Source organism: Gossypium hirsutum, chromosome A11 (assembly GCF_007990345.1).
Source record: "Gossypium hirsutum isolate 1008001.06 chromosome A11, Gossypium_hirsutum_v2.1, whole genome shotgun sequence".
Taxonomy (NCBI): Eukaryota; Viridiplantae; Streptophyta; class Magnoliopsida; order Malvales; family Malvaceae; genus Gossypium; species Gossypium hirsutum.
Genome location: NC_053434.1, coordinates 57,088,229 through 57,106,318, shown reverse-complemented (window position 1 = coordinate 57,106,318; position 18,090 = coordinate 57,088,229). Strand labels below are relative to the sequence as shown.

At 34.9% G+C, this 18,090-nt stretch overlaps 2 protein-coding genes across 3 annotated transcripts; both read right to left on the bottom strand.

Annotated features, from left to right (window-relative positions):
* Positions 1 to 584: 584 nt before the first annotated feature.
* On the bottom strand, positions 585 to 7,981 carry LOC107901902 (organellar oligopeptidase A, chloroplastic/mitochondrial). 2 transcript variants are annotated; one of them, XM_016828077.2, is made up of 17 exons: positions 7,686 to 7,981; positions 7,290 to 7,457; positions 6,738 to 6,861; positions 6,487 to 6,563; positions 6,035 to 6,178; positions 5,702 to 5,932; positions 5,550 to 5,640; positions 4,994 to 5,115; positions 4,786 to 4,893; positions 4,447 to 4,692; positions 3,538 to 3,683; positions 2,894 to 3,011; positions 2,137 to 2,296; positions 1,997 to 2,028; positions 1,654 to 1,719; positions 1,156 to 1,227; positions 585 to 946 (listed from the first exon to the last, which is right to left on the bottom strand). In XM_016828077.2, the coding sequence occupies exons 1-17, from the start codon at positions 7,815 to 7,817 to the stop codon at positions 866 to 868; spliced, it is 2,118 nt and encodes a 705-aa protein (XP_016683566.2). In that variant the 5' UTR covers positions 7,818 to 7,981; the 3' UTR covers positions 585 to 865. The 2 variants fall into 2 exon arrangements, 1 of the variants encoding a protein (XP_016683566.2); XR_005905212.1 differs by lacking the exon at positions 585 to 946 and adding an exon at positions 1,797 to 1,852 and having other exon boundaries at positions 1,154 to 1,227.
* Positions 7,982 to 9,731: 1,750 nt separating this feature from the next.
* Positions 9,732 to 14,841, bottom strand: LOC107901893 (serine hydroxymethyltransferase 1, mitochondrial). The gene is made up of 15 exons (XM_016828065.2): positions 14,329 to 14,841; positions 14,194 to 14,244; positions 13,987 to 14,073; positions 13,559 to 13,680; positions 13,346 to 13,422; positions 13,069 to 13,193; positions 12,023 to 12,115; positions 11,794 to 11,886; positions 11,495 to 11,692; positions 11,243 to 11,413; positions 10,979 to 11,056; positions 10,743 to 10,854; positions 10,561 to 10,671; positions 10,125 to 10,291; positions 9,732 to 9,953 (listed from the first exon to the last, which is right to left on the bottom strand). The coding sequence occupies exons 1-14, from the start codon at positions 14,416 to 14,418 to the stop codon at positions 10,146 to 10,148; spliced, it is 1,554 nt and encodes a 517-aa protein (XP_016683554.1). The 5' UTR covers positions 14,419 to 14,841; the 3' UTR covers positions 9,732 to 9,953; positions 10,125 to 10,145.
* Positions 14,842 to 18,090: the final 3,249 nt, after the last annotated feature.

The window sequence follows — 18,090 nt, the reverse complement described above, 5'->3', positions numbered from 1 at the left end:
ACCATTGTCTTCTCCTAAAGGGCCAATGGAAGGGTCTCCATTCATGTATCTTTTGTAAAACTCGGACTGAGAGTATTTCCTCTTTTTTACTTCTTTTTACCAGATTTAGATCCGTTATAATCCATGCTATCTATCCAGGCATCAAAGTGATCATCTGCACATAACTCACACGTACAGTTAAGAGACCATGGACAATGTCCTGTTTTGGGATCTCTGAACATATAGTGCAGTTTTCCATCAGCAGTAAAGCTTTCAATAAGCCTTCTTTCTGGACCTGGTTCACAAAGTCCACAGAGCAGCAGTCTGGAATACCTGGAATATGTCCTTCCTTGGGATCTGGCACTGTTTGCATCATTAACATTGTGGGAAAGACAGAAGGTGTTTCCGGGTTCTGCAAGTTACTATGATCAAATTTAATTTCTGTAGTTCCATCCCTTCTGGAAGTGATCTCTAATTTTGTTTGAGAGTTATCATATATCTTACACAAGACTCCAAGTATAAAAAATGGAATAAGGGAAATCAAATATGGATAATTTAGAGGAAAAAGAAAAGAAAGAGAAATCCAAGTACTGTATGCAAGCAGATAAGGGAACCAAAACCAGAACTTATTTCACCAAACGAGATGGCAGGAGAAAGCTAATTCAAGATTAAACATGTTGAGGTCAACAGACATCACTAACACCTATTCCCTTCTATAACTTGGGAATGGTTGTTTCTTTGTTCTTTCGAGGGCAATAACTAGCCCCTCCAACTAAAGACAGTTTAAAAAGCTTAACATAAAAGGACTGGTGATTTATAACAGAAACTTAAATGACCATGTCTCCTTGGTAAAACCTTGAATGGCAACTGAAAAACCAGCTCATGCTCAGGCTGCAACTGGTAACAATCCATTATGCCTGAGCAATGCCTCAGGTGAAGGTTCACGTCCACGGAACTCAACAAAGACCTGCAGCCAACATCATTTCATGTTATGAAGATTCAATGGAAGCATCCTAGATTTACAAGTTTCAGCGTCTAAAAAACGCCTTAACAGCAATAAGGATAGAGAAACAAAACATGGGGTGTCTCTTATTGAGAAAAAGGGAAAGAAACAGAAAATAAAATGAAAAATATTTCACAATCAAGAATGTCAATTTACAATTTGCATATACTAACCTCCGATGGTGCTTTTCCACCTCCAAGAGCAAGAATGGTCTCTCGGAACTTGTGGCCAGTCTCTTTAACCGCCTGTGGAAAACAATTAAACATAGCAGATCATGTTTTTCATTTTTAGAAAAAAATATACTCATCATAACAGGATCATAAGTTTTGTTTTAGAAAGCTCTTGAGTCTGATGCAGAGCTTTTGAAGGGAAACACAGAGAAGCACTGTATGCTACACAATCAGGAATCAGCATAGTAGCTGAGGATATGCATTCAATGACTTGTGCCTTTGTAGTGTGATGAACAGTTTGTTGAATCTTTTACAAGAAGCTATGGCTCTCCAACTCTTGGCACAAACATAAATTCTAGTCAGGTTTACACAGAAAAGGAGGGGGTGGGTGGGTTGAAATGTATGAAATGATTTTACTATATTTGATGTACACAATTGTTCGAGAAAATATATATAAATAAGAAAAAATGCAATTCTGAACAGCCTTTTCAAGCACCATACCTTGGTGTTGTCCAGTCCTACATCCTCAAATGCTGAGAAAGCATCTGCAGACAATACTTCTGCCCACTGCAGAAATAGGCATTTCAGTTTCTGTTCACATAGAAAAGGGAGAAGGAAAGAAAGGGCAAAACAAGGCTACAAACCATGCCCACACTTGATAAAAAGATCAAAAGCTTTCAGCAGACAAATACAAGCTAGGCTGCAATTTGGTCATAGAATGAAAAGGAAACGGGAAAGGATCATAAGTTATTTTGTTTAGACAGTCATTCCAATTGCTGATGCAACATTTCAACCACATTTTCGTTGTAGTTCCCTTAGGGCCTAGATAAAAGACAAAATATACCTTGTAACTGTAGTATCCAGCAGCATATCCACCTAATATTCACAAAAAGTCTAATTAAAAAATGCCCATGGTGAAGTTTGCACCACATTTCTAAAAATTACATAAGAGGGTGGAGAGAGGCGGGAAGTGGTGGAGCCAACCTGCAAATATATGATTGAAACCGCAGAGAAACCTATCTTCTGGCAATGGAGGGATCACTTGTGTTTTTTTGGAAACTCTCTGATCAACATCAAAAACAGATTCTGACCCATCTGGGATGTATTTTGTATGCAGTTCCAAATCCACACTAGCAAATCGAAGCTGGAAACAGAAAACAGTTAGAAATAAACTGTCAGTAATTCAAATACTAGAACAAACACCAATCTGCTTCACCAAAAATTACATGTACTTTCACTAAAAAAGCAGACATCATACAGAGTCATGGAGTTCCCAAGAAACATTTCATGGTGTAATACGTATTAAAACAAATAATGAAAAAGATATAGTCACTGTGTCTATTAAAACCATCTTATATCACACATTTCTGTATACCTGCATTTCGTAGAAACAAAACACCTTTATAGCATAAAGAAATGGACACTCATACAAGATTTTACCCATTACTAAGGGAACCTTTTACCTTTCTAAAGGCAACTACATGCTATATCTGCAGCTGTAATGGTTTACATTTAAGGGAAGCACAAGCAAAATCAGTCCCGCATTGAGGTGGGAGAGGGTAGGAGAAAAAGATAGTTAAGCATGTTAGGAACAGACGGCAGAGGGGAATGTTGAGCTAATAAACCCTCACAGTGTACCATGCATACATATAAAGGAGCAGGCTAATCCTCAAGAAACACATTGTTTCTGCAGGAATATGTACACCAAAACTGACACAAGGGCAGAACAAGTTCAACTGACCTGACGAAGACTTAGAGAACCAGCACGGAAAGTCCTTGCAGCAAGAAGCTTCAAATATACCTCTTCAGGGAGACTCTCTCCTGTTTCATAATGCTTTGCAATGCTCATCAATGTATCCCTGAAGCAACAAAAGACAATTTAAACAAAAACCTACTAAATGAAAGTTATAATTGATTTGAAAAACAAAATGCAAATGAAATAGTGGCAATAACCAAAGATTAGGCTATAAGAAATATATTCAGACAATATTTAGAGAATGCGGAAATTCAGATGCTTGTATATTTAGACAAAATATTTAGGTCAAGCAGTCATGATCCAGAAGGGTCAAATAGATGTCTTTTCCTAACCTGTTGTGGCATCATAGCATTATGATAAGATGCAAGATGATTAACCACAAACACATTAGCAAAAACTCTAAAGAGTTCCCAAAAAAAAAGAAAAAGAAGAAGAAGAAGAAGCCAGAAATCACAAACAAGAAGCCACATAACAATTCGCTACTATAGAAGCTTCTTTTCTAAGCTCGGGCCTCTAATGAATGCTTTCCACATGCATGGCACATTCAATTTTAGTTATTCTAGCAACAAAAAGTATATTAATCTGAAGCAATCCAAAAGATATAGATTTTGATTATTGGAGATGTTAACCTGTGGTAACACCAATTCTCCATGAATTGGGAGGGCAACTCAACAGCATCCCACTCAATTCCTCGAATGCCAGCAACCAGACCCTCATCTTGCTTGGTCAGCATATGCTGAAGTGCATGTCCAAATTCATGGAAGACAGTCTCAACCTGAAAAGAGAAATGACATCAGTGCATAAGGAACGGCCAAACCGCAGCAACCACTTTGAATATCCAGATGCCTTGCATATGCTTTTGCATCTGCCACTATTGCAAAAGTAATCAGTGAAACATAATAAGTATAAATATGCAAGCACTGTAAGAATTAAGCCATAACCTCTAGAAATAAAGATTTGAAGTCAGCAGAGCATACATGACATTCATGCTCTCAGCCAGCATCTGGCCTAAGTCTAACAATAGTATTATTCGAGCTTAGGTTCTCCTAGAACCATGCAGTTCAACAACAGATGCATGTTCTTATGTATATTTGTTCAAAAGAATGTACTAGATCCATGCCTTTAAATCTAATAGGTTCTGAACAAGAAAAATTCATGCGTCATGCCCTTCAGGAAAGAAGGTTGTTTGAATGTTGTTAACTATAAAAGTATGAGCTATGATAACAATAAATCAAGAATATCACCTTGGAACATTTAGCTTAAATGTAAGAAGAACAATGTTACAGGAGATTGTTCTAACAACAACATTAATGGTAAAAGCACAGTATTTAGGAGGCCCAAATTGCTTTTTTTGGCGATAAGACCAGAAGCACTTCTAGGGGTGGAAAGGAATTGGGTGAGGCTATAGACAGGGAGAAACTCTAGGCTTCTGGACCTCACTGTTCACTGTTATCAACTTAGCTTCCAGTTCCAATCATTCAGAACACAAGAATTTATGAGCATTAACATTATACTTAAAACCAATGTCTTCAGCTTACTTCACGGAATGTCATGAGGCTTGGCTTGTCCCCAAATGGTGGTGTTTGATTGCACACCATATGGGCAATAGGCAACCTTGGCGTGGTACCATTCCTTGACATTACACGACTTCGGGAAACAACCTCATCCATCCATGCACCTTCCCTTTTCTCTGATGGACGAGAGTATGGATCAAAATAGAAATAGGCAATTGGACTACCTGAAGAATCTTTGACACGGTAGAACCTAACATCTTTGTTCCAAACCTTTTAAAAGAGTAAGAGTTAGAAGGACGTAAAACCAGTATTCTGTGTAATGGGCAGTGAGAAAAAGTTGAGATGAACCAAAAAAATATTTACAGGAGCTAGACCATCAGCTGGCTCGATATCAATCCCGAAAAGGGTCTTAGCAAGTTTGAAGAGGCCATCCATAACTTTCGAAAGTGAGAAATATGGCCGGAGTTCTTCCTGTACAGTTTTTGCATCAGGAAAGGCATAAGTTTTCTTCACATAAAACTGAGGTCTTGAAGCTATGGTTTAATTAGCAAAATAAAAAGAGAGTGTCAACCTCATTAATGTTGTATTTTGACTCACGAAGTCTCTCACTCCAGAAGTTAATGTCCCAATGGCTCAAATTATCAGCTTCCAAGGCACCTTGACTCTTGGAGTAACTTTTTAGGTCTTCAATATCTGTAAGGACCAAAAGGGATCATAATTTACCCATGTTATTTCATTTGTTTGTGGTAGAAAAAAAATATAGGACAGGAACTGTTTAGGAAAAATATGAAAGGCAGACACAGTGAGCTTCGAAAGATTGAGCACATAAAATTGCATCAAAGAATTATGCCATAAACTTGCAATGAAATATCTAAGGTGAATTATGAAAGGCCATATCAGATAGCAAGTAATTACAAAATTAATTGCTACAAATGGAGTTTCACTCATGATAAGCTAGTGCATTAATGTGTTCTTAATAACAAAAATGGTGTTTGCAAGAAAAAGAATTGAGCTTTCAAGGATCAAGAACAAAAAACTATTATACAAAACAAGTCCTTATCACATATGCATATTCTGTGGAGAAAGTTCATTTTCTACCCTACACGAAACTATTTCTTGCATAATACCTTGGACAGCAGCATTCCAGGAAGCACTCCGAAGCTTTTCTAATAGTTCCTCAGCTTTATCAACAGTAGCCATTTTGGTTGCCATGCTTACCTGATCAAATAGAGTCAGCTTATGAAAAGGATGCATTCTTGTAGATACAAAGGATTCATACCTCAGCATAGTTATTGTAATTGAGAAGCCTAGCCTTTTCCATCCGAAGCTTCAATATCTGATTGATGATTGGTGTATTATCCAAATCACCAGTCGATGCTCGAGTTATATTAGCACGGTAGACTTCCTCACGCAAAGCACGGTTACGTGCATGTTGCATAACAGCAAACAAACATGGAGCATCCAATGTAATCATCCATGGCCCGTGCTCAGCGGTAGCATTTTCGTGCCCCTAGGTGAAAAGAAATAATATACATGGCAGGAAACAGAAACTTTAGACTTGACAATAGAAACCATAGAATGGGAAAATACACTGAATATTGGAAAAGCGTACCTTAGACACTGCTGTTTGTGCAGCTAACCCAAGAGATGTTGCAGGCAAACCCTCAATTTCTTTCTTATCTGTTATTAGCTTTTCAAATTTCTTTGTGGCATCCAAAACATTCTCGCTAAATTTGTGAGACAGCCTCTCCAGCTCCTGTGAATCAGCTCACAGTAACTAGATTAGAATAGCCAAAATGAATGAATATGACATGATTGATCATAAATATTTACATGATTATTTTCAGAGTCCCATCCTTGCTAAACTTTACAGGAGGAATTTGCTTACAAGATGGGAAAAAGAATGCTAAGAGACCAGGTACCAAGAACTTCAAAAGGAACTACTGTTAACTACTTGCTCCTTGTTTTACTTGGCACAGAAATTGGCTTCAAAAGATAACAATAGTAAGGTATTATGACACCTAGTAAATTTCTGTTTAACTTCAAAACTAAATATTAACAAACCTGTTCAATTTTGTTAAACTGTTCTCGTTTATCGTCTTCAAGTGAAACACCATTAAGAACAGCTTCCTTAATCTGGGCTGCACACGTTTACAGAAATAAAAAGATTTATTGGGTCTAACACTGATAGAAATTAAAAGGAACGGAGCAAAAACAAATAAATTACACTTTAGCAGTCAATTACACCAAAATGAAATAGGAACAACAATTCCCTAACTTATTTGACATATAGATATATAAATAAAGATTCTTACTTTCCACAATACGTTTGCGAGCTTCATTTAGTGATTTCCAATCAGGAGATTCTTGAATAGCCTTGAATGCATTGTAGATGGGTTTACTTTGTCCAACTCTTAGTTGGAACTTCACTTTTTCTGGCTGTAAAGAAAAACTAAGCATAATAAGGGCCAAAAAGTTGGTTTAAAAGAGACTACACAGTACCGCATATTTAACTAAGGTACAGAAACAATAGGATTGATTTGAACAAGACTTCCAATCAATTTGCTTGAAAAGAAATAAGAATACCACTATTCTGGAGTCTCTAGAAAACAAACTAAGCGCCTAGTATATCATGTGAGCCTATATCATGAGTTATGCCAAAAAAAATAAAATCATAAACATAAAAATCATGACTTCATCTAAGGGAAGAACGTGATAGATAATAGATGTCTAAAAGATTCATGCTAAATATTTTGAAGATTTCACCCCAAGATTCCTACACAATTTTCTTAATGAAATTCTTATACATATTGTACATTGAATAATTGAGCTATCTGTTAAAAAAGAACACAACAACAAGAATGTACCTGGACTTCTTCAATGGCAGCACGGAGCTCAGCTGTATCTTTAACAGCCTTAAGATGATTAACTATTCCCCACACAACAGTCAACCGATCAACAATCTTTTCCAATGGCTCCACCAACTTCGGCCACGAAGGCTCTACTGTCTTCTCCAATTCATCCAAATCACTCTCCTACTCAACAAACATAATTATATCAAAACCATATACAAAAATCCAAAAAACCCATATACCAAAACATGATCTCCACAAAGAAAAGATCAGAACAACCAAAATTTTGAATTTTCAAACAAGGCCAGTGAATGATCCAAAAAAATAAAAAATAAAAAAGATACCGAGCACTAAAAAAAAGAAACTCAAAAGTCAGAATCGGAAACAGTCCAAAAGATCAAAAGGGCATACGAGTTTCTTCAACAAGGCACGAATCCCAGGCCTAACATGCTTGGCTTCAACAAAATCAAAAGGAGGAAAGTCAAAATCTTGCAAGAGAGGATTAGACTCAATGTTGTCATCAACAGAAGCTGAAGAAGCCATTGAAGGAAGAGAGAGAAAAGAGCAAGCAGAAAACAAATAAGAGGCAGATAGAGAATGAGAAGAGTGATGAAAACTTGAGACGGGGACAGATGGAGAAAGAATATGAACAGCAAGGAGAAATGTGGAAACTAAAGCACAAACTCTGGGGTAAATGGGGAGAAGATGAAGAGAAAAGGTGATTCTTTTATTTATTAAAATGGCTAAAAGGCCAAGAGGTTAGACTGAAAGCCCAAACAAGGGGGCATGGCCCAATTTGATCTCTTAGGAAAATTGCATCCTAACCATTAGGGGCATTGGAAAAATTTTTAAAAAAAAATGAGAAAAAACTAAAAGATATTATTAGGATGGAATAAAGTAGGATTTAATGAAAATTCGATAATAGTAAAATAGAAATGTAATAGTTTTGTGTCTTAATTTATTAATTTAAGGAAAATGCAAATAATAGGTTTAAATGATGATCTTATTTTAAAATAAAAATTGGTATGTTATGCTTCATGCTTAGCATTAGGTTAATTGTTTTTAGATTATATTTCAAGTTTATGTAATCTTTGCCTTTTTAGAATTTAATCTTCATATTTTTATTTTTAAGAATTTAGTCTTTTTATTTTTTAAATTTAAAAATTCAGGTCCAATATTAACACCATTAAAATTATTATATTAAATTTTCTGGTGTGACATTCTAAAATAATAATAAAAAATATACTAATTCGATACTCAAGTCACAAAAATGGTGTTGCAATGGACTTGAATTTAACAAAAAAAAACTTTAACAATGTTAACAATTCTTTAAATTTACGTCGGCTTTTTAATTTAGAATAAAATGTTTAGACTAACTAATGGCATTATAAACATCGAAGTACCAAATTATGTATAAAATTAAAATATAAATATCAAACATTAAATTTGAACATTTTTGTATAATTAAAAAGTAGAGGACTACAATTGAAATTTAACCATTATTGTTAGTAATGAAAAAAAAGGACAGGTGTCAAAGGACTGAAATTGAGATTTGACCATTTTGTAACTAAAAAGTAGAGGGACCACCATTGAAAATTTATCATTATTGTTAATAATGTAAAAAAAAAGAGTAAGGGCGGGTGTCTTCCTTTTAGTATAGATAATATATTATTGAAAATTTTAAAAATTTTATATTCGTTAGTATATAAAATTACCATGATAAATTATTTTGAAACTTTTCATATAATTTAAAAAATAATACTAAAATAACATTGGAGATTTGAGCATTTAGGGAACCAATTGGTGCTCATTATTTCTTATTGTTTGTTAGTGTTTCTTATAGAAAAAGCGCAATGCTTTTATTTTTAAAGAAGAGAATAGTAGCTGCAAAGAGGTTTCAGTGAGGAGTTTGTCTTGAACAAGAAGCTTATCTCAACCGGGAGCTATTAATTCCACGTTGGCGTACCAATGGAGATGGATGGATTAAACTCAATTATTGGTTCAGGCATTTCAGCCATTGGTGGTGTTTTGCGTGATGCAAATGCTGGTTGGGTTGTTGATATGCTAAGATATTAGGCAAAAGGCAAAAGCAAGGGCGCTGTTGGACTGTTAATTGAAAGGTTATCGGAGGGTTGTAGCTGTGAGTGATAAGTATATGCAATCAACAAGCTGCCAGTAATGGAATAGCTAAGATCAAACTTATCCATGAGTTAACTACACATCTTGGACGATTAGTTTAGATTTCAGAATGTATATATTATGATTCCCTCTTTAACAATATTCAAATTAAACTCAAGTTAGGATATAACTGGTGAGCTTGGGAAATCAAAAGCATTAATGAAATTGCATATAAATAACGACTCTTCTTGAAAACATCAGAGCGATACTTTCTCCGTAGGCGTGGGGTTATAACAAGCAAATTTGTTATTCACACATATGAACCTTGCATTTACCATAGAAATCAAATTCTAGACAGTAATATTATATCTCAAAGCAAAGTTCGATGTTTCATATCATAAATATGCATTCATATATGTATGTATACACATTTAGTGAAGATGCAAACCGAAGTTTTCTCATTAAGACCCTTGAAAGGTTAATTCACATTCTACACAATTTGGCCTGCTAGTAAAGTTTTATTCCTCGTCCGCCTCCACTACTAATAAATCTCATGCATACCTGTGTCCAAACATATGAATAATCAGCCAAAAAACATGACAAGACGAAGAAAAGAACCAAAATAACATGTCTTATTGCAAATATGGAAAACATAATTGGGTTTTTGATGTCAACTAATTTGCCTTATCAAGATTTAAGAGATGACTTAGCAAGGTGAAGTTAATAATATACCTTCGAGACAAGGCTGATATCTTAGTTCTTATACTTCATGGTTTCCTTATCGAACCCAATTGTGGGGAATTGCTTTGCATACTCCTCAACATCGTGGCGGAGTTTTGCAACCTCAGATTGAAAGTGAGCAGACTGCAGTGTGGCCACAAAGTCTTTCAACTTTGTCCCTGGATTACCCAAAATCAACAGCACGCAGCTACAAATTAGTAGCACATTATACTATTTGGACTAGAGTGTCAGATATGGGTATGTTCGATTTTTCTTTAAGATTTTCCTTCAGAGGATCGTATCCCCATAACTATGTTCACAAATGTGTTGAACACAGGTACTTCAAAAAAGAAAAAGATCATCGAAGCAACATAGGTAGAATAACAAGCATAAGGCAAGAGACAGAGATAGAGAGTAAAATAGGAGGGAATAGAGGCTTGCAAAAAACCTGTAGTTTCAGTCTTGATTTTAACTGCCAAGTTCACAGCAGCATCAAAGTATTCTGCTACCTTGACAAAGTCCTCCTCAACAAATCCCCTAGACGTAAGAGCCGGAGTTCCTGATATGCAACCAGATTTGTCAGAATAAGGTTATTCATGTGAGCACAACATTAATGGTAAAAGCCTTTACCCATCCTGATGCCACCAGGAACCATAGCAGACACATCTCCAGGTACAGTGTTTTTGTTTGCAGCAATATGAACTGCTTCCAATACCTTTTCAACCCTGGAGCCATCAATGCCCTGTAGAGACCATTCAATAAAAAGCATCTTACTAGTAAAGAGCATTGTCTTGCACATGAGAACTTTTAAAGAAGATTTATTAATGTCTCTAAGTGGCCTGAGGACAAAAATGTCTGTCTCTTACCTTGTTCTTCAGATTAACCAAAACTAGATGATTCTCTGTTCCACCAGAAACAAGTTCGTATCCTTTTGCAGCCAGAGTCTGAAAATTGGGAAGATCTTGGTTGTTAAAACATTGGGCATTTAAGAATAGAGAACCCCGTATGTTTATTGTTTAAAACCATCTAACATGTCCCTAAGAATGCCTCCTGGCATACTGGTTCATTCTAACAAGACATTTTCCATGCTTGGTTGCATAACAAGTTCTTCAACATCTTGTCAATGATACCTGTGCAAACTTCGAGCAATTACTGAGAACTTGCTCTTGGTAGGCCTTGTACTCCGGAGTTGTTGCCTGTTTCAGCGCAACTGCTAGACCAGTAATTGTGTGGTTGTGCGGACCACCTTGAAGTCCAGGAAAGACAGCCTGATTGATTTTGTCTTCATAATCATACAGAACCTGCAGGGAAAAAGAACACTAGTCTAAATCTTTGTGCCACTAACATCTTTGAAAGATGAAAAGTTTACTTTCACAGCTTACCTCTTTCCCTTGTTTGTTAATCCCTTTCACTCCCTTTCTGAAGAAAATCATGGCTCCACGAGGCCCACGAAGTGATTTGTGAGTTGTGGTGGTAACAACATCGGCATACTCAAAAGGTGAAGGGATAACACCGGCTGCAACCAAACCACTGATGTGTGCCATGTCTGCCAACATTATTGCTTTCTGCTTGTCACAAACCTGGTTATTGACAAATGCGACATCCAATGGGGTCAATAACATGACGTATGATGAATTGACAACTCAACCAAATGGCTTAAATAAATCAAAAGATGGGTTACCTTTCGAATGCGTGCATAATCATACAGACGTGCATAAGCACTGGCACCAGCAACTATTAATTTTGGCCTGAAAAGAGTTGCACTCTTCTCCAACTGCAATTAAAAACTTTGATGTCAATAAAATATTCTACCAGGAATCCAATCACACGCTGCAATTTTATCCGTTTTGAACGAGAAGGAAAGAAAGAAAAACTAAGAAGCTAGCACAGTTTGAAAACTGATAACGTACCTGATCATAGTCGATATAGCCAGTGTTTTCATTCAACCGATATGGCATTGTCTCAAAAAATATGGACACAGCAGATATCTTTTTGGTGTCCGTCTAAGCAATCACAAATGAAACCATGTAAATTTAAAGCTGCAGCCAGAAAAATACTGATACAAACAAGAAGAGTTCTTAAAGAACTGCTTTCAGTCATTTAAATCCACTTAAGCATCAGAGTATAGAGATGTGAATACATTGGCAATAAGGTTCCAGAAGAGAAAGAATGCTACATTGACACTTCCAGAAGAGAAAGAATGCTACATTCTTTATCATACTGCCGCACAAGAGATGAAAGAAAGCAGACCTTCAAATCTCAACTAACAGGCAAAATATGAGTGACGCTGCTCAACTAGACAATCTGTTTCGGGAGAAAACTCGGAGTTTATTACATGAGACTGGGACTTCGAAAGAGAACCATAAAAGTTTAAATGAGACAGAGGAGAGTAAAGCTGACTGTCCAGCTTGGTGTTCTAAAACTTGTACTAGGTATCTGTTCTCAGAAATAACAATGCAAATGCATGGAAAGAAATTAAAATTGGGGCTTAATTTCTTAATTATCACTACTATCTTTTAACTCTGTCCACCATTTTTCAGAAAACCAAATAAGAAGAAAAAGACATTAGGGAACAATCTTCCATCCTTTTTAAGTAACTCCAGCAGTTGCTGAGGCAGATCCAACTGATGTTTGAACAGAATAATATCTAGCAATCTAGCTTTAACACTTAATTGCCGATTAAGTTTTAGCTCAATTGGCATCGGTATTGTTGTCAGTGCAAGAGAACGTGTGTTTAGGTACGTTGAAGCGCATTATCCTCTTATTTAAGGGTTGGGGAGGGACTATGGGTAGTTCTAGGCATTATATAAAACAAACAAACACTAGGAATCATGATGCTACAAGTTACTCAAAAAGAAAAAAAAGCTTTAGCAAAGTCATAGTGTACTTAATTACTGTCAGCAAGTAAATGAAAACATGTCAGTGAAACCAAATTAGCAATGGGATTTTGAAGTACCTGATAACCATGAGAGAGATGGCCACCATGGGGAAGATCAAGTGCCATAATTCTGTCATGAGGCTTTAAGAGTGCAGTGTAAACTTGAAAATTGGAAGGAGAACCAGAAAGGGGCTGCACATTTACTGCCATACAACAAAGTTCGATGAACATAGAAAGCATGTCAGCAACCAAATGCTAATAAATCTCAAAACAGAAACAAAAGCTCTTTCCAAAACATGATGCATCAACAAGTAACTAAATTTATAGCCATAATAAAATTAGACGTATCTCTTACCTCCCCATTTTTCAGGATCTAACCTGAATGCTTCCAAAGCACGCTTCTGACACAATGTCTCTGCCATGTCGATGTACCTAAAACATGAAACTTAAAATCACTCAAGCATCCAAGTATAACATAAATTTACTGATTCTGGTCAAATCAAACACCGAAAAACAATATATTGGTACTTGGTAGAATCAAAAAGAGTATGAAGAATAATGAACTTACTCATTCCCTCCATAGTATCTAGCACCGGGATACCCTTCACTGTACTTGTTGGTCATGATAGACCCAACTGCTTGCATCACTGACACCGAAGTGAAGTTCTCCGATGGAATGAGTTCAAGTCCCTTTGAAAACCAAACATGTTTTATTTCACTTTATTTAAAAATATTAAAAACTTTAAAATTTTAGCATGTTCATGCACTTAAATAAGTATTTCCTGATCATCAACAGTACATGTGATCTTAGTTTATCAATCAGTTTACAACAGAGTAGCCTAATTTAGCTATTATCTGCTATGAAATTCAAATATGACTCTTAAAATATTATTTTATGCATCATTATTAAAATTCTTCTTTGAAAGAAAATTAGTTAACATGATATAAATGTGAAGGAAATGAAATTGAAAAGTTGGAACTTGGATAAGAAGGTACCTTCCATTGGCGCGCTTTTTCAAGCTCGATGATGTCAGCAATTTCAGGATCAACGGTTTCAAGTGGAGCATTCAGTTGCTTTGGCCACTGTATAGAAACAAAGATTTAAAAATTTTTAATTGAATAATTAAAATGAAAAAAAGAGAGTATTTTCAATCTAAAACTAAATAAACTGAAACTAGAATTCTTTTAAAAAAAGAAGTTTACAGTGACGCCAGGTTTCTCCTTCTCGTACACAGCTTCATTTGGCAAAGACGACTGCACTCACCAATTAAAAAAAAGATTAAAAAGGAAATAATTGCAAAAATTCAGAAGAAGAAGAAATGAAAGAGAAGAAGAAACCATGTAATAGAGGGAAGGGGCATTGAAGAAAGGACGGAGAGGCTTGTCAATGGAAGAGGAGAGTCGTCGAAGCGCCATTGCCATGGCCATTTTTGTTTTTCTTCTTATTTTGGGTTGTGGAAGAAGGTAGTTAGTTGAAGTGGAGGTGATTCATATATGCAAAGCTTGTTTGTGGCATTGGGTGTGGGTAAGCTATTGGTGGTTGTAAATGGAATGCCGATTTCTTTTTTTATTTTAATTTTGTGGGTTAAAATATTCGGGACTTGGCTTTATTTTGGTTGCATCTCTGATTCTAAGACACTGGCCTTTGTCCCAATGCAATAATGCTGTGTGTCTCTAACGAGTAAGGATGGTGAATTGGGGGATGGTGATGAGAAGAAAACTAAGCCATGAAGGGCTTATCCAAACTCTCCCTTTCTTAGCCACAGAGATACATATTAGCTGATAAATATCTCAAACGTAAATTTGAGAGAGAGAGATTTGGCCACCGAAGGTCTGGACTGTTTCTCCTACAACTCTTGTGTCATTTTCGCCAACAATTTTTTATACCAATGTTAGTTGGACAAAAAAGCCTTACAATTTAGAAATCTAGAACACCATTGGGCTCCTAGTCGGTTTGTACAGTTAAATGTCAAACTATGTCGTTAGGCCCAAACTGAGTACTGGCGAGGCGGGTTTATGGCCTCCTACACTGCACTCTACATTTCCCCCCTTTGTCTTACTTGTTTAACCATCCATTACAGATCGAGTTTTAAACAATAATTTTCGGCAAAATCATCAACCAACTATCAGTAAAATTTTATAGTTACTCGGTTACAAAATAATTTAAAAATTATTTAAAAATTTTCATTTAAGTTATTAGGTTGTTAAAATTATTGTTATATGACCTCCTCTTTTCACATCTCTTGTACTGATCAAAAACTCTCTTTCCCCTTCTCTTTTACATTTAGTATTTTTTTCATAAAATAATTTTAAATGTCATGGTACTCCAAATCAAAATCCAAAAAGTTTTCTCCTTTCCTCTTTTCTTTTACATTTAGTTTTTTTTTATAAAATAATTTTAAATGTCACGATACTCCAATCAAAATCCAAAAAGCTTTCTTATTCAATTTTCAGCACTATCGTCAATCAATTTGGATCTAGGATATATTTTTCTACTCATTGATGAGTACTAATCCACCTACTGACCGTCAATTTGTTGCTTGGAGCTTATTAGTTGAACTTAAAAAAAAACCTTAATAACTCCGTGACTTAAATAAAAACTTTTGAATAATTCAGTAATTTAAACGAAAACTTTCTAATAATTTAATGATTATTTATAAGTTTTTAAAATTGAGTAACTAAAATGTACACTTACTAATAATTTGATAACCTTGGATGTAGTTTACCCAATCTCTTTTTATAATTTTGATTGGTGGATTATTATTTAATAATTATTGTTAATTTAAATTTAATAATAAATTTATAGATATTAAATAATATATATTTGATGCAAATCATGCAACATAAATCTATAAAATATAAATTTTGTTGAGACTATAAAATTTAAATCATAATAAATTATATTATACCACATATTAAATTTTTTTTATATTTATTGCTTTAAACTATATTTGAAACTCCACCAAATCTTATGTAGCGATGCCTCTTCGTGCCTTTTCGTTTTTCATTTGTACATTAATGACTCTACCATACAATAACGACATCAATAAAATATATAGAAATAACATATACCATAAGACATTATCTTTGTGCCAACAAGGCAAAAGTATTGCTCCATCTCTAGAAGGACTTGTTCACATCCTTTGTAGACCTAATTTCTTGAACTCTTTTGATTTAAGGATCTCAATCTTGTGTGTTAGGGTGTCATGCTAGCACATTATTAGCCAAAGTTGTTTTGCACAAAACAATCTCCCTTTGAGTTCTTTCATTTCTTTCCTCAAAGCGTCAATTATGACTTCAAAAGCCTATTGTTTTTTTTTTAACAAGCAAGTCCAACCATCACTTTAAAAGCACAGTACATGTAACAACTCATTTTTAACAAAATCAGAACAGTAGTTTCGGGACCACATATCTGAGTCTGGAAAGAAAAATTATTTTAATACTATTTTATGATCTACAGTATGATAATAATATTATGTGAAAATTTCGTAAAGAAATTTTATCGATTACATGTTTAATTTGATAAAGGACCAAATTGCACAAAGAGAAAAAGTTGAGTTCTAATAGCTAAAGACATTAAATAGCTATAAAAATTTAAATTGGAGGTCCTTATTTGGCAATTAAATCATTAATGAAAAGTTAGTGGATATTTTTGGATGATTCATCCATGGAAAATTAGAAAAAAGCTAAGGACTAGATTAGAAATCAAAATAATTAAAGATGATAAATTAATTAAATAAAAAAATCATCATTTATCATCATCTTCCCCAAATATTTTGCATAGAAACCCTAGGAAAGAGAAAGAAAGCTTTCTTGGCCAAATTAGGTAAGTATTCAAGTCTCGTTTTTAGTAATTTTTGTATTTTCAAGATCGAGATAACTTAATCTGTAACAGGCCGATTTAGGGCCTAGTTGGAATAGTGGTTTCAAGACCATAAATCCAGAGCCGAATAAGTTATTTTATAATTATTTTGATGTTATAGCATGATTATATGAATGCATGGAAAATTTGGTGAGTTAATTTTGACGTTCGTGAGCTCAATTGAGAAAAAAAGGACTAAATCGCATAAAATGAAAAAGTCCTATTTTGATAGCTGAAAGTGACAAATAGCTAGAGAACCTAAATTTAGGGTCTTTAAAGGGCAATTAGACCCTAAGATTGTGCATGGCCGGCCATAGGAGGTAATTTGGTCAAAAAGTCCAAGTTTGGTGGGTTTGGTGGCTAATTTGACTAAAATAGAAATAAAATAAAAGAAAGATGATATCATCCTATTTCCCATCTCTTCTCTACCGATTTTTCAGCCATTTTTGGGCGTTTTGAGCTTAAAAAATTTCAGCAACTTATTCCTCTTACAAGTAAGTGATTACATACTTTTTGTTGATGATTTTTGCATTTTTTAGACCTTTGAAGCATGAGCTTTCAAATGAGGGTACTATTTTGCAAAATGATTAAGAGTGTAGGGTTTTTCCATGAAAGGATTTGTAATGGTTATTGAGTTTTTATGGAAGAAAATAGGTCTTGGGTGTGTTATGAACAACTTTTGTGAAATGTGTTAGCATGAAAACATTTAAAAAGACTATTTTACATGAGTTGTAAAATAGATGTTAAGTATGTGAAATAGTAGGAATTTGGAGTTATTATAAGAGTAAAAAGGGTTTGGCTAGGCTTGAGATGTGAATAAATTCGATAAAAATCGATTTTTGGGCCAAGGGTAAAATGGTCATTTTGTCAAAGTCTAGGGGCAAAATGGCCATTTTACCAAAGATATGAATTCTCGATTGCTTAATTTTATTTAGTGACTAAATTAGTGCATTTTTCTATTATAGATCAAGAAATACCAAATCCGAACCTAGACCGGGGGAAAGCCAAGCAAATCGACTAAATCGACTAGTCGCCACATTTTGTAATCCGAGGTAAGTTGTATGTAAATAATACAACTACATTGCTTATGTATGTTTTGAATTGTATTTGAATTATTATAGCATGAATTGCTTGATTTTGGAAATGAGATAATATGATGAGAATAGAGAAAATAGAATCCCCGAATGAACCTCAGGAAATAAATCGGATATTCATGCCATGACATTTAGGTCACTTGT

What these genes read in the sequence shown, in the direction of transcription:
- LOC107901893 (XM_016828065.2), bottom strand. Translation starts at nt 14,418, where the DNA reads ATGGCCATGGCAATGGCGCTTCGACGACTCTCCTCTTCCATTGACAAG. An exon ending in AGGAGAAACCTGGCGTCACT is followed by an intron (nt 14,074 to 14,193) that starts GTAAACTTCTTT and finishes GTTTCTATACAG; the next exon opens with TGGCCAAAGCAACTGAATGC. An exon ending in AATCAAGACTGAAACTACAG is followed by an intron (nt 10,292 to 10,560) that starts GTTTTTTGCAAG and finishes TGGGTAATCCAG; the next exon opens with GGACAAAGTTGAAAGACTTT.
- LOC107901902 (XM_016828077.2), bottom strand. Translation starts at nt 7,817, where the DNA reads ATGGCTTCTTCAGCTTCTGTTGATGACAACATTGAGTCTAATCCTCTC. An exon ending in TCGCAAACGTATTGTGGAAA is followed by an intron (nt 6,564 to 6,737) that starts GTAAGAATCTTT and finishes AAACGTGTGCAG; the next exon opens with CCCAGATTAAGGAAGCTGTT. An exon ending in TAGGACTGGACAACACCAAG is followed by an intron (nt 1,228 to 1,653) that starts GTATGGTGCTTG and finishes TGTTTTCCACAG; the next exon opens with GCGGTTAAAGAGACTGGCCA.